Genomic DNA, 14,059 nt, shown 5'->3' with positions numbered 1-14,059 from the left:
CCCAGGGAATTTATCAAATAATAAAAAAAAAAAGGTTCTAAATCTTGTAGCACCGTGTTCAGAGAAAAATGATGGAGTTCCAAAGAACAAACACCGAACATTGAGTGGAAAAACGAATCAACCAACCAAAAAAAAAAAAAAAAAAACCACCAGAAAAACAAAAAAACAAAAACAAAAACCCCAGTGCCTGGCGCCTTGCACTGGGTAGACTGTATATCCGAAGTGAGAGACTTCAGCCTGCTACGCCACCTGACATCGGGGCAAGCGGGTGGAGACGGCTGGCATCCGGAAACAAGGGGAGGCTTTTCTGACAGCAAGGTAGGCAAAAAGGGAAACAACAGCAGAACACTCTTCCCCCGGGGCCAGAGGGGTCCTAGTGTGTCCGAGTGGGGGGACAGGGCCTCACGGTCCCTTCCCTTCCCCACTTTCTGGTCCTCTGTCCCCGCCGGTCACTTCCTGTGCTTGTCCATTTTCTCCAGGCTCTTGGAATCCGCCGGGCTCTGGTCTCCGGGGCTCATGTAGGATTTGTCTATGGCCATCAAGGCTTCTTTGATGTAGTTCTGTAGCGCGGACACGGCTGCGCAGATGGCCTGGCTGCCGAAGCCGTGGGTAATTAGGCTGAAGTGAGACAGGCAGTTCTGTATGCTCGTCTCTAACACTGGAGTGGGCCTGCTGTTCCCATTGGGGGTTCGGTCCTGATTGAGGAGGTCTGTGAATTCTTTACACACTTGCCTGTGGAGACAGTGGGTTGACCCCTGTGAGCCTTCCCTGGCCCTGGGCAGGTCCACCCCAGGAACACCAGGAGCAGACTCAATGGTTTGACTGAGGACGCACTTAGCACCTACTGTGTGCCACACCCTGCTAGGCTGAGCTCCTTCCAAGTAGGATCTCATTTGGTTTGTGTGGCACAGGAATAAAGATAATACGATTAATTCCAGTCAGCTAACCAAGGTCACCAGGACCTAGAGGTTAAGGGACAAGTTTACTTTGATACAAATTGGTTGCAATAAATAAACACTATCAGAAACCCAAAGAAGCCTGCACAGGTAGCTCACGCCTGTCATCCTAGCTACTCAGGAGGCTGAGAGCCGAGGATTACCATTCAAAGCCAGCCCGGGCAGCAAAGTCCATGAGACTCTTATCTCCAATAAACCTCTCAGAAAACCAGAAGTGGCGCAGTGGCTCAAGTGGTAGAGTGCTCGCCTTGAGCTGAAGAGCTGAGAGACAGCACCCAGGCCCAGAGTTCAAGCCCCACGACCAACAAAAGGAAAAAAAGAGCCGACACAATGGCGGAAACTGGCCATGGCGGAGTGGCTGGTTCACTGGCTTCTTGCTTCATCTTTTGAATTGACTTCATTTAACAAGATTTGACTCCTGCTTCACTGAGCAGGATTCTAAAATGAGGCACTGTTAAGTTTCTCAGAGTAGAAACTCCACTGTTGCATGAAAGTCACTTTGGAGCCAATTTTCCCACAAGTCTCTCATGAATTTACTCTGATCTTTTTTTTTTTTTTGGGGGGGTCCGGTCGTGGGGCCTGAACTCTGGGCCTGGGCACTGTCCCTCAGCTCTTCAGCTCAAGGCTACTAGCACTCTACCACTTGAGCCACAGCACCACTTCCGGCTTTTTTCCTTTTTGCTTATGTGGTGCTCAGGAATCGAACCCAGGGCCTCAGGCATGCAAGGCAAGCGCTCTACCACTAAGCCACCTTCCCAGCCCCCCCTACTCTGATCTTTGCATGGAAATAAACATACTAGCTTTTCTCTTCCTAACTGCACGTGCACACACACACACACACACACAGAGCCCCGTTTGTGACATGTCTGTCCTGAAGCCAGTACTGGGCTCTCCACCCTGGGGTTTGCCACAGGCAATACTCACTGTGCTGCGAGGAGCATACTCTTCCTCGCTGCCATCTCATTCCGTCCTCCGAGATGAGGTCTGGTCAAATACTCTGCCACAGGCTTACTGGGAAACTCAGCCTCACAGACATAGGCAAAGTCCCGTGCCAAATGAACAGCCTCACCTGCAACAATATCAGAAGCAGGCTCTGAGCCGGCTGTGGCCACCACTGAAGACGGGCCGGCCTGCCTCCCTCCCTCCCTCTCCGGCATCCATTGTCTCCCAGCCACTCTGCCTCCTAAAACACAATCACGGGCAGGGCACACTGCGGTGGGCAGACTGAGTTGTCAGGGGCCTGCCAGCAATCCTGCCCTGGAAATACCATGTGTGAAGACCACCCAGCCAAGAGGTAGAAGAACTTTCTTTGCACTGTTCCTGGGACTTGAACTCAGGGCCTGGACACTGTCCCTGAGCTATTGTGCACAAGGCTGGCACTCTACCACTTGAGTCACAATTCCACTTCTGGCTTTTTGGTGGTTAATTAGAAAAAAGTTTCATGGACTTTCCTGGCTTAGAACTGTGATCCTCAGATCTCAGCCTCCCCAGAAGCTGGGATCACAGGTGCCAGCTTCCTGTGCCCTTAGGACTCCATAGGTTTGTGAAATGTTCACACACTCACAGTCTGATAAACAGATGACCAGCCATGGCCATGCTGTCTCTGGGTAATAATCTTAGCTCTTGTTGGGTAGTAGGGAGTTTTAGGGAGATGAGTTTGTCTGACAAAGGCAAACATCACTTTTCTTTGTAAAACTGGGATTCATCAGACCGGGTACATCCTGACATCTTAGGAGATGGAGGTAGGAAAACTGAGGTCAGACAAAATTGTATAAGACCCTATTGAGCCGGGTGCCAGTGGCTCATGCCTGTAATCCTAGCTACTCAGGAGGCTGAGATCTGAGGGTCTGAGGGCTGTGGTTCAAAGCCAGCTTAGGCAGGAAAGTCTATGAGACTCTCATCTCCATTAAACTACTCAGAAAGCCAGAAGTGGTGCTGTGGCTCAAGTGGTAGAGCACTAGCCTTGAGCAAAAGAAGCTTTTAAAGATAGCACGTAGGCTCAGAATTCAAGCCCCACGACAGCCCAGGCATGAGTCCATGTGACTCCTATGTCCAATTAACCAGTGAAAAGGCCAAAGTGGGGGTGTAACTCAAATGGTTGAGTGCCAGCCTTAAGTGAAAAAAGCCAAGTAAGAGCACAAGGTCTGGAGTTTAAGGCCTACTACTAGTATTTTTAACAATAATAATAATAATTAGTAGTAGTATAGTAGTAGTAGGAAGAAGAAGAAACGAAACAGGCAGGCTTGTAGACTATTTCTTTTAAAAGAGGCAGGAAGATTAACGTGGGGGGTAGTGGTGAATGAATGCCTGTAATCCCATCACAGGGGAGGCTAAATCTGGAAGGGTGGTTCAAGGCCACCCTGGGCCTTAGGGTAAAAGAACAAGTAAACAAACAAAGACTGAGATCTCAGCTGCACGGAGCACCGGCCTAGTGTGTTCTCTGACCTAAGCCCAATCCCCAGCCAAAACAAAAAAAGGAGGGTGAAAGGCCAGCCCATGGCTCAAGTCTGTCATCCTAGCTACTCAGAAGGCTGAAAGCTGAGGATCAAGGTGCAAAGCCAGCACGGGCAAGAACGTAGGTGAGACTATTCAATTAACCTCCAGAAAAAAACAGAAGTGGCTCTGTGGTTCAAGTGGTAGAGTGCTAACTTTGAACTGAAGAGCTGAGGGACATGCCCAGGCCCAGAGTTCAAGACCCAAGACTGACAAAAAAAAAAAAAAGCAGGGGGGGGGGGGAGTGGAGGTGGAGGGGTGGGGAGGTGGTTCCTATGGGAAACCCAGGGCTCTCAGCCCGGATGATCATCTTGGAACACTGACTCCTCCATCCAAAGAGGAATGCAGGAGCAAGGGGAGTGGGGGCTGTCCTGTTCCGGGGCAGAGGCCTGGAGAGCCTTGCAAAGACCCAGGTGGTGGCTGAGGCTCCCTCCCCCCCTTCCCGTTGATTCAGGTTCAGTTGTTTCAGCACAGCTATCACAAGGCGGAGGAAATGTCTTCAGAACATTGCACAGTGCCACAGAGCTGGAGCCTGCCCAGGTCCAGAGCCGGTAGCTGAGGACCGCACCAGGGGCTGAGGAGGGGCTGCTCTGGGGGGCAGTCTGTGTCCAGCCCCACCTTCCCGCAGTCAGGAGGTGCTGCTTTGCTGCTTCCCCCCCCTACACACACCCCTTTTTTAAGGGTTGGACTGCATTCTTGGCTGCTTTCCAGGTGGGGGAGGAGAGTCTTCCATTCAGGAGCCTCCAATGCCATTTACGGGGACAATAATCTGAAGACTGGGGAGAGGGCCTCTCTCTCTGGCCAGGGGTTCTATTGCTTTCTTGTCTCTTGATGAGAAGGAATGGCAAGTTAGGTAAGGGCTGGTGTATGCCAAGGACCATGAGCCCAAGATTCCACAGGGAAAACAAACAAACAAAAAAACCATACTTCATTCTGCCCAACATTAAAACTAACCAGGTAAATAAAAGTACAGTCCTCCATCAGCCCCTCCTTCAAATCTAAGTTCATTTAACAGGAAACATTTTTGCCGGTCTGAAATATATATATGCAATCTGAGGCTAAGAAAACCAATTTCTTTGGGCATGGATTCTCCAAGGAATTCAGAAGCCAGGAGCTGTCAGATACAAGGCTGTGAACTCTTTCAGACAAAATGGATTCATTAACAGGAACAGAACAATTCAACTTGCTTTCATCTCTCCCTGCTTGGGACCATGTCTTAAAAGAGTCGTGGTCTGGCTTTTCTTTTGCAGAAGTATTAAAGACAGCACAAATTAAAACCATTTCCCAAGAGCCCCCAGCAGGACTGACCTTCCACCAAAGATGTCAGCAGGGTCACGTGAGCAGCTTTCCGTCTCCCTGCTGGAAGGTTCAGACCGATCTTGTCTAACTTCTCCCTCAGAGATCGTCCTCCATTTTTGGACTTGGCTCTAGGAAAAAGAAAATTGGCTACTGTCAATAAAACAAAACACTCTACCCTTTGACTATTGGGCCTTCCTAGCACTAGGTGCTCATGCCTGTAATCCTAGCTACTCAAGAGGATGAGACCTGAGGATCATGCTTCAAAGCCACCCAGGTAGGAAAGTCACTGAGGCTTTTATCTCCAATTAATCACCAAAAAGCCAAAGTGGAACTGTGGCTCAAGTGGTAAAGTACTAGCCTTGAGTCAAAAAAAAAAAAAAAAAAAAAAAGTTCAGGGACAGTGCCCAGACCCCACAGTTCAAGTACCAGCACACACAAAAATAAAACAATAAAATAAACTCTACCTTCTAAAGTTGAAATCTGTCAGGCTATTTCAATTTGTAATTTTTAAAAATATGTAAAATTAAAAACAAACCTTCTACCACCCCTTTTATTTTCTGATGAGCACAAAGCATACATTTTCAACTTAGAAAACCGTACCTACCCCCCATCTCCCTGTGTGTGTAGGGGGGGGGGGAAGCCTCCCTTCTCAATACAGATGTTAGCCCATAAAATTGAATCCTAACCAGATGATAATTTGTTAGCATCGTTTTAACACTTCCTTCTGCATTTGGCACTTTCTAAAAGAGAAGGAGTGTACTAAATCTCTCGCTGAGCCGATTAGAATTCAGCGTTAGGCATACAAGTTACATAAACGTTAAAAATACCTCCCAGGTTCTCTATACATTCACCTTCAACTACCCAAGTGCAGACCGCAGGGCCCCCCAGTACCTTCTGAGCACGCCTCCCAAGAGCGAGGCGTTCAAGCACTCGGGTGGGGAGAGCCGCCGCTGCACTTCGGCCACCGTCACTTTGTATTTGGATGTGGAACTGAGGAGGGACAATCTTCCCGGGACAGAACAGAAGACCTCGCTGGGGTTCATCACAGCCCCCACCAGCTCCTTCTGACAAGGCAGACCCAGTGGGTTCTTGGTCATGGAGATGGGGCCTGTTGAAGAGAGACCAGCCCTGGAGGTCACCAAAGCCCAGTCTCAGCAGTTTTTTTCCCAACCAGGAATGGGCTAAACTAAGTGGTTTTCCGACAAGAAACCTCCTATGTTGGACTACAGGCTCCACACCGCCAGGTCTTTTTCTTATTTCCTTTTCTTATTTCTAAGTCATATTCGTTCTTCAAAGATAAATCAAATGTGAAATTCACAAGTTAACACCTTGCAAAGTTAATTAGTCAAGATCCCAAGCATGTTTTTTTTTTCCCACCCAGTTCCTGGCTACCTCTGTAATCTGCTTAATTAGAACATTTGCCTTCAGAAGCCGCTTCAATACCAGCCCCACCCCCTGAGAATCCCTGAACTAAACCCACAGGATTCAGACCCTGCTCCCAAAAGCCTTCTGTAGAAGTGCTCTCATTAACACCCATTAATCCATTCAGTTTAAGTTTACTGGGAAATTTTATTTTCCAAATTTCTCCCCAGCCTTCACAAGCAGTTTGATTCCATATCACCAACCTTAACTACTTTTAAGAGTATCCATCCATCTTTCCACCCAAACAGCCAGCCTGACAGCACAAGAACTCAATTTCATGAACCACTCGCTCAAGGGTAATACCATTTTTTTTTCATCCCTTGCTCCCAACAAAAACCAGCAAGGGGGCGGGGAGACGGATCACGAGCCCTGGTCCCGTTGCAGTTTTTTGTTGTTTTTTGTTTTTTTGGTAGGCCAGACTTTCCCAAAACCTTTGATCCACACAGGTCAGAATTAGGGGTCCTCTCAAAATTCATCCTTGAAATCACGAGTGGGGGGAAAAAATCACACCCACTCAATCAACCATTAAGAACTGTCACAGACCCAATCATTCCCGGGGAGGTGGTTGCCAATGGATTTCAGATTAATGAAATCACCGTGTGAAACCTCCGGCGGGCTTTCCCCGGCGGCGGAGCCCCTCCCCCACGCCGAGGGTCCCAGTTCCCAGGGGAGGCGAACCTCGCGAGCCCCAAGTCCCTTAGCCCGGGAGCGAGGGAGCGAGGGAAGGGGTGCGGGCGACCCGGCGCCCGGCACTCACGCGGATCTCGATCCAACCCCCCGATGCAAAAATAAAAGCAATCTCTAAAGCCTAGTTGGTTTTGTTTTTAAAAAGCTTCCAAGGACCCCCCTGGTCTGCTGCGCTTCAGGGCAGAAAGGAGTTGTCGCGTGCCACTTCCCCAAGCCTGGTTTCCTCGAGGGCGCGGTCGCACCACTCCACGACACCAAGTGCCCCCCCTCCCGCGGCGCAGGAAACTCCTCGGGTTACCTTTGCGGATGACGGTCTGGTCGTGGAGGAGAAGATGCTGGTCGTCCACATTCTGGGAGGAGAAAGAACAAAGTTTGCTTTAGGTTTGGTTTGGGGAGCTCGGGGAGAGGGGATCCCCGGGGCAGGCGGGCCCCGGGGGCGTGCGGGCGTGCGCTCACCTGCACCTCCTCCATCTGGTGCGCCACGTCGTGCAGCCCCAGGTTCTCGGCCAGGCCCGCGGCGTCGAGGGCGTGCGCGTGCGGCAGCAGCAGCTCGGAGCGGCGGTAGGCATCCCGGCGCGCGCCTACCGCTCCCGCGTCCAGCCCCGCGAGGTGCGGCAGCAGCGCGGCGGGGCGCCCGTGGTGCGGGGGCAGCCCCGCCCCGTCCTGGCCCTGGCGGCCCGGCCAGGCCTGCTGCTGGCTGCCGGTGGGCGCAGGTTGGTGCAGAGGATTGATGGCGGCGGCGTAGGCTTCGCCCAGGTGCGAGTAGGGATCGGCCGACTGCGAGTAAGCCAGCTGCTGGTAGGGCGGCGGGAAGTAGGGCGGCGGCTGGTACTCGGAGACGCCCGTGTGCGACAGGGGCGGCGCGGGGCTGTAGAGGTGCTGGCCGGCCGAGGACAGGTGGGGGATGCGCGGGTTCCCATTGCTGCTCGCGTCGTGGCGATCCTGGGCGGAACGGAGAGAGGAGACCCGGTTAGTACGAAAACCTCGGTACGGCGAACCCGCCAGCCCTGCGCGCGCCGCTGAACTCGCCGGGCCCGCCGCGCGCCGGCCCCCGGGGGCGAGGCGCCCGGGGGACTCGGTCGTAAAACGGCGACTCCCGGGAGGAAGAGGAGGCTGCATTAAGACCTGGGAGGACAAATCCTCCACGCCCCGCGGCGCGGATCTCCGCGCCATGAAGCCGGAGGCGCTGGCAGACATCGACGCCGATCCCCGGGTGTCGGGGCGGGAAAGGCCGGCGGCGTCCCGGGAGGAAGCCGGGCGGCAGTGAACCCCGTGCCGCGCGCGCTCGCTCGCCAGCCCGCACGTGTTGCCCCGGCGCAGCCGGCAGGAATAGTTCAAGGGCGAGGCTGGCTCGCGCCTCCCCCGCCCCAGGGAACCTCCCTTCCACGCCCTTCGGGCAAAGACCTCGGGGCAGGGGACGCTCGCGGGCGGTGGCAGCGTCCCAGCGCCGCCCGAGGGGCTCCGGGAGGAACCCGCTGCGGCCCGGGGCTGCGCTCTCCAGCCCGCGAAGCCAGAGCGAAGGAACGCGAGGCGCGATCGGCCACGGTCACAGTCCCCCTACCCCAGCCAGGGCGGAGACCCCGAGGCCCGGGCCACGCGCCCCAACTTAACTCCTGAAAGATATGTCCGCCGAGTCTCCCGGGTCACCAGGGTAGCGGGGAGCCCGCGGGAACACGGTGCGGCCGCCCCCTAGCGGGAGTGCCCGGCCACGCCGGCGGGGGGCCGCCCCCCTCCGGGTCCGGGGGCGCCGCGCGCGCGCTCGGGCTTGCCGGCCGCCCCGGCTCCCCGCTCCACGCGCCCCGGCGCTCGCCGCCCGCCCGCGTCTTCTTCCTCTTCCCGCTCGCCGCCTCCCTCCCGCCTGCGCTCCGAAACTCCAGCTCAACCTGTCCGACAGGCTGGAGCACTCGCGGGGCGGACGGCCCCGTCGGGCCCCAGCACCCCCAAAGGCGCCCCAGCCCCCACTTCGCCGGAGAGCCAACCGGGCTTCCGTTGTTCTCCTCCGGCCTCCCCGAGGAGGTAGCGGGGCAGGTGACGGGCCCGCCCCGGAGGAGCCCCGAGAAGGTGTCGCCGGCAGGTAAGTGGCCAGCCTCCTCCCGTGACCCTCTGGACGGAGACGTCCGGTGAGAAGGCCACGTCTAGGATCGCAGAGCGGAGCTCCTGTGGGAGCCCGGGAAGAAGGGCGGCGCGCTCCGAAGGCAGCCGGCTGGTGAGCTTTGTGGGTGGGATCTGCCATTCTGCCCAGGCCCAGAGCCGGGCACCAGGAAAGGACCAGTACGCGACCCCCCTCCCCCGAACTGGGCTGCGGGGTGTCCGGAGGACTAGACTCCGGCCGGCCGGCCGAGAGGCGAGGGCGCCGGCGCTCCCGTCCCCGACCGCGAGCGGTGGACCCCCGCCTCCCGGATGGCACTCGGGCGGGGCGGGGCTGCCCCCCCTGCGCCCCAGCTCACCTCGCAGTCCTCTTCGTATTTGACATTATCGGTTATTTTCCACAACATGGCGTCCGGAGTCCCCCAAAACAGTCGCCAGTTAAATCCAGGCTCCCCCCACCCCCCGAGCGGTAAATCCAAAATCGGGGTCACGGTGTCCGGGCGTCTGCCGCCGCCGCGCGGGCCCCGCCGCCGCCGCCGCCGCGGTCACTGGCTGCGCATCGGCGGCTCCGAGAACGTGGATGCGGCCACTGCGGGGCGCGCGCGCGCGGAGCCGCTGCCGTGGAGCGCCGAAGCCGCGCCCGCACCGTGTGTCCCCGCGATAGCCGGGGGACCCGAACGCCTTAATGAGAAGGAAATTATCATAACTCCTCCCCGGGGGCCGGCGGAGGCCCGGGCGGGGCGGGGCCGCCCCCAGCCAGTCCCGGCGAGCTCCGCCCCGCACCCCGGCTGGGCGTCGCGCGCCGGGGCCCCACGCCGCTCGGGGCGACGCGGGAGCGCGGTGGGCGGCGGGCGGCTCGTTGAAAACTCCGAGGCCCGGGAACCGCGACGCGTCCTCCTCGGCCAGTCCCATCCCGCACACACCTCAAGATGCGCTGAACCGGGAATCCAGATCCCAAAGCCCCGAGATCCTCTCTGCTCGCCCGGCATCCCAGCCCCCTTAGGCCAGGAGATGTCACCTGGAGGTGGGGTCCTGGCATCCGGGGGTGGTGTCTCAGCACCGGGGCTCCTCACCCCCAGGACACTTACAGAGTGGGCTGGGGTCGCGCGCGGTACAAGCCCTAGCCGGGCAGAGGCGCCCCTGCCCCGGCTCCCTGGACCCTCCCCTGCCAGCCCGGCCTTCTTGCGGGCTTTCTGCCCCGGAGCGCGGAAATCAGGCGGCTGTGCCACGGGCTCGGAAGTGGAGACAACGGTGTGTCGGTGTCCACGCTGTGGCACGGAGCTGCGGAACGTGGCCAGCCTCCGCCCTGCCCTGCTACCCAGCCTAGCCCTGCCCACGGCTGGTTAGCCTTAGAGGTCCGAGCGCCCAGCGCTTACCCAGGTGCAGTGAGGAGGGACGGGGAAGGGGAAAAGGGGCTGCGGAGCCGCCTCCCCAGAAGTGGGGATCCGCCCCCTGAAGGTGGGGACCCAAACCTCCTTCTACCGCCTCCTTCCCGGCCCACTTGGGACGCGTGAGCGGGAAGGAAACGGCGGGGGTTCGTTTGTAAATGTTAAGGAGACGAAACCCCTTGGCCGGATTATTGTCGTTGTTGTTGTCCTTGCAGGAGGGGGTGGGGAAATGCTCGTGCTGGGGAGGAATCGGGCTGGGTCGTCCCAGCCGCGCCCCCCGGCTCCCCGCTGGGTTCCGACCGTCCGCCGGTCCGGGGAGGGGATTGTTTGGATTCGAAGCTGGATCCGACTTTGCGATCTCAGTACAGCGCCCGGGAGCCCGGAGTCCCTGCGCTCTGCAGGATGGCGACTGACCGCCTTCCCGTCCCCGCTCGGACTGGTGCGAGCATTTCTTTAGCCCCAGATGGCCTAAAACAAAGTAAGAACTAAGATAAAAATAGGTGTGCTCCTAGAGAAGCGTCGCCCCTCGCTTGGATATCAGCCACGAGCAAGACGGTTATTACCAGGCGGCTGTTGAAACCACCGGGGCTACTTGCCCGGCCGAGGGTGACCCTCGCCCCTGGCCGGCACCTCCCGGGGGCCTGGGGGGCGGAGGAGCAGCAGGAGCCCCGCTCCCCGCGCTCGCGCGAGAGAATGGGGAGGAGGGGCACCTGTCCGAGGCTGTCCGAGAACTGCACCTGGCCCGGCCGGCCGGCTAGGGCCGGAGCTGGGACGATTGGGGTCCCCGACCCCGTGGAGGTGGTGCGGCGCCTCCTCCGGGCGCCCCACCGGGCTCTGCTCCAGTCCTGGGGCTTTGGGCCGAGCCGCGGGTTTCCCCCTCTAAGACCCGATCTGGGGTGCAGTGTTAGAAGCTGTCCGGACTGTGCCCCCCAGCTTCGTCCCCGGCGGTCCGCGGCCAGGGGCGGACGGGACGTGGTCACTCGCACCCCGCCAGTCCCGAGCTGTCCTTCCTTCCCGGGACGCGCTCGCCCAGGCTGCCCCGAGGAGCGGAGCCGCCTCCCGGCCCGGGGCGCGCGGCGGGCCGAGGGATTGGTGGGCACCGAGGGTCCGCGCCGCTCTGGGGATCTCCCGGGGCCCAGAAGCGTTCGCTCGGGGAAGGCCGCACCGACGATCGCCGTCGTGCCGGGAGCCTGCACGGCCGGGGCCGTCCGAAGGCTCGCGCAGCGCCGGTGTTCGCAACCCCGGCCTCTGGTGAGCCCAGATTCTCAGCTGAAAGCGGGAGCCCACGCCTGGAGTACCCAAGACAGACCCCACCGCCCCCGAGGCCGCGGGAGCCCCTGGTGCCGGCTGGACCCCCGGACGCCGCCTCCTCCTCCGGGCTGACAGAAGTGGACGGACCCGGATTCCCGCCCGCGGAAACCGAGGCGCGGGGCGGCGGCGCCCGGGCTCCGCTGTCGCCCCCTAGGGGCCCCGCAGCCACTCACACCCTGGGAGCCGGGGCCCCGCGGCCCGCAGCCGGCTCCCAGCCTCGACTTGGCCAGAGGACCCAACCAGGCCCGAGCCAAGGGTGTCAGCAGCGCCCCGCCTGCGCCCGCGTCACTGTGCGGGGCCCCGAGGCCCCCGCCCGCACCCCGGCCCGAGGACGCCGCCTGGCGGGGAGGGCCGGCCGGGGCCGGCCTTCGACTCTGACCCAAGGGGCGCCGGGGCGGCAGGTGGAGGAGCCGCGTGCCCGGCCTCGTCCCCCCGCCTAGGGTCAGCCCCGGCTCCGAGAAGGACCTGGGTCCGTGGCTTGCTGTCCAGGCCCAAGAGCCCGGGCCAGAAGCGGAGGCGAGAGGAGGTGGCCCCTCTCCCCCGGACACCCTGCAGGCCTCAGCACTGAGCCCACGGCCCGGGGCTCCGAGATACCATCCTGCATCAAAATTCCCCACGCAGGGGCGCGGGAGGCCGCGCGGACACCCTCCCGCCCCGCCCAGTCCGTCGGCTTCGCGCCACGCCAGGCCCGGGCAGAGGTAATAAATCCCTCTCCACAAACACGCGAGGAGCCCGCAGAGGGCGCTGGGCTGGGCGGAGGGCACTCGGGGCTCCCCGGCTTCCGGGGGGCCGCCTCCCCGGGGGGTCCCAGACCCGGCCGCTGCCCCTTCGCCGGCGCCAGTCACTCTGGGAGCTCCAGGCCGCCGACGTGGCCTTGACCACCACTCCGCCCGTCTCACGCCGTCTGAGGAACAGCGGTCACGTTCGCCCCGGAGTGCGGCCCCCTCCCCGCCGGCGTGCGGGGATCGGGGGTCGGGGATCCGCTAGGAGACGCGCGGGAGCGGCTCGCCCCGCTCTGCCCCGGGAGGTCCCCGGTTCCCTCGGGGAGGCAGAGCGCCCGTCACCTTCCACCAGCGTCGGTTACGCTCGGGGGCTGCGGGGTGTCCCTGGAGGCCTGCTCCGCCGGGGTCTAGGGTCACCAAGCACCTCCGGGCCAGGTAGGCCCGGGGGGCCTAAACTCACTTATCTCGGTCGCCGCCAGGCGAAGAACAGGCCCACGGAGGGCAGGCTTTGCTTTCAGCACCCAGGCCGGGGCGACAGAATTTGCCCGGAGCCTGCGCGCACAGGGCGCCCCGCGCGCCCCCCGCCCCGCCCCGGCCCCCCGGGGCGCCCATCCCGCCGCCCGCAGCCTGCGGTCCTCCGCCGGCCTCGCCTCCCGGCCACCCGCACGCCTCTCCTCACCCTCAGGAACTGGAAATTCATGTCGCCAGCTCCTCCACTCCAGCCGGCGGGGACTTCAGAGCCGAAGCGACGCCGGCCGGCCAGCGCTCCCTCGGGGCCGAGTCCTGTGCGAGTAGCGCCGGCCGGGAGCAGTTTATTTCGTAGAGGGGTGGGGGAGGGGGAGGGGAGGGGGAGGGAGGGAGTCCCAGCCGAAACCGGCCGCGCTGATTGGCGGACACACACCTGGTGGGCCCTCCTCCCCTCGTCCCCTGCCCTCCCCCTCCCGTGGAACCTGTGCACTCCCCCTGGGAACAGGAAGAGGGTCTCCGCCTGGGAAGAGACGTGAACTCCCGCGTGAAATCTACGTCTTCCCAGCCAAGGACGCTTTAAAGCCCCATCACGCCGGAACCATCGATATTTCTGCGAATTCTCAGCTGTCGCAGGAATGAAGTCACAGCTAGAAACTTTGATCTGACTTGGGGGACCTAAGCGGGAGGCCACCGAGCAGAGGCGGTGACAGAAAGTTCGAGGCAGGGTACCTGGCTCCCCGACAGCAAGACACAAGTACGAGTCCTGTGAAATGCTAGCTGGGAAGGAGGGCCGGCAGGAGGGAGACGCCCTCCCCGACTCCCTCAGGCCAGCAGGGGAAGTTGGACTAGTGAGCCCACTGCCCTTACGTCCCCAGTTCCTAGTTAGCTGGCACATCCACCCGCCCAGGCGTCCCAAACAGCTCCTTTCCGCTGAGGAGACTGGAAGATGGACCCAGAACACCCAGGAAACAGAAGAGAATCCAGCATCCACCCCCTCCCAGCAGCCTCTTCAGACTCTCCCCTGAGGCCTTCAAAGGCAGGTTTTTGAAATGCACCCTGGGATGTTTATGACCAGCCATCCACAGAAAGAAATGTAAATTTTTATGATGTGAAAAACAGCCATTTAATTACTTTCACAAAAAGGGTTTCCAGCACAGATTTCCAGACATTCTCTAGGCAAAGAACCGGCAAAGCACAAAACCAATCGAAGTGGACCTCTCCTAGC

General features: G+C 59.9%; 2 protein-coding genes across 2 annotated transcripts; one reads left to right on the top strand and one right to left on the bottom strand.

The window, feature by feature from the left end:
- Positions 1-214: 214 nt before the first annotated feature.
- Positions 215-9,383, bottom strand: Tfap2c (transcription factor AP-2 gamma). Its single transcript, XM_042699297.1, has 7 exons — positions 9,305-9,383; positions 7,314-7,799; positions 7,156-7,207; positions 5,640-5,856; positions 4,758-4,876; positions 1,881-2,025; positions 215-732 (listed from the first exon to the last, which is right to left on the bottom strand). The coding sequence occupies exons 1-7, from the start codon at positions 9,350-9,352 to the stop codon at positions 450-452; spliced, it is 1,350 nt and encodes a 449-aa protein (XP_042555231.1). The 5' UTR covers positions 9,353-9,383; the 3' UTR covers positions 215-449.
- LOC122124598 (collagen alpha-1(I) chain-like) lies at positions 9,351-13,161 on the top strand. Its single transcript, XM_042699260.1, has 5 exons — positions 9,351-10,287; positions 11,267-12,058; positions 12,200-12,342; positions 12,456-12,801; positions 13,052-13,161. Exons 1-5 carry the CDS (start codon positions 9,351-9,353, stop codon positions 13,159-13,161), a joined length of 2,328 nt encoding a protein of 775 aa, XP_042555194.1.
- Positions 13,162-14,059: the final 898 nt, after the last annotated feature.

The sequence above is a fragment of the Dipodomys spectabilis genome, unplaced genomic scaffold, assembly GCF_019054845.1.
Source record: "Dipodomys spectabilis isolate Male_0828 unplaced genomic scaffold, ASM1905484v1 ptg000240l, whole genome shotgun sequence".
Classification (NCBI taxonomy): domain Eukaryota; kingdom Metazoa; phylum Chordata; class Mammalia; order Rodentia; family Heteromyidae; genus Dipodomys; species Dipodomys spectabilis.
Note: the sequence above shows the minus strand (reverse complement) of the source record. Positions and strands in the feature narration are given on the sequence as shown.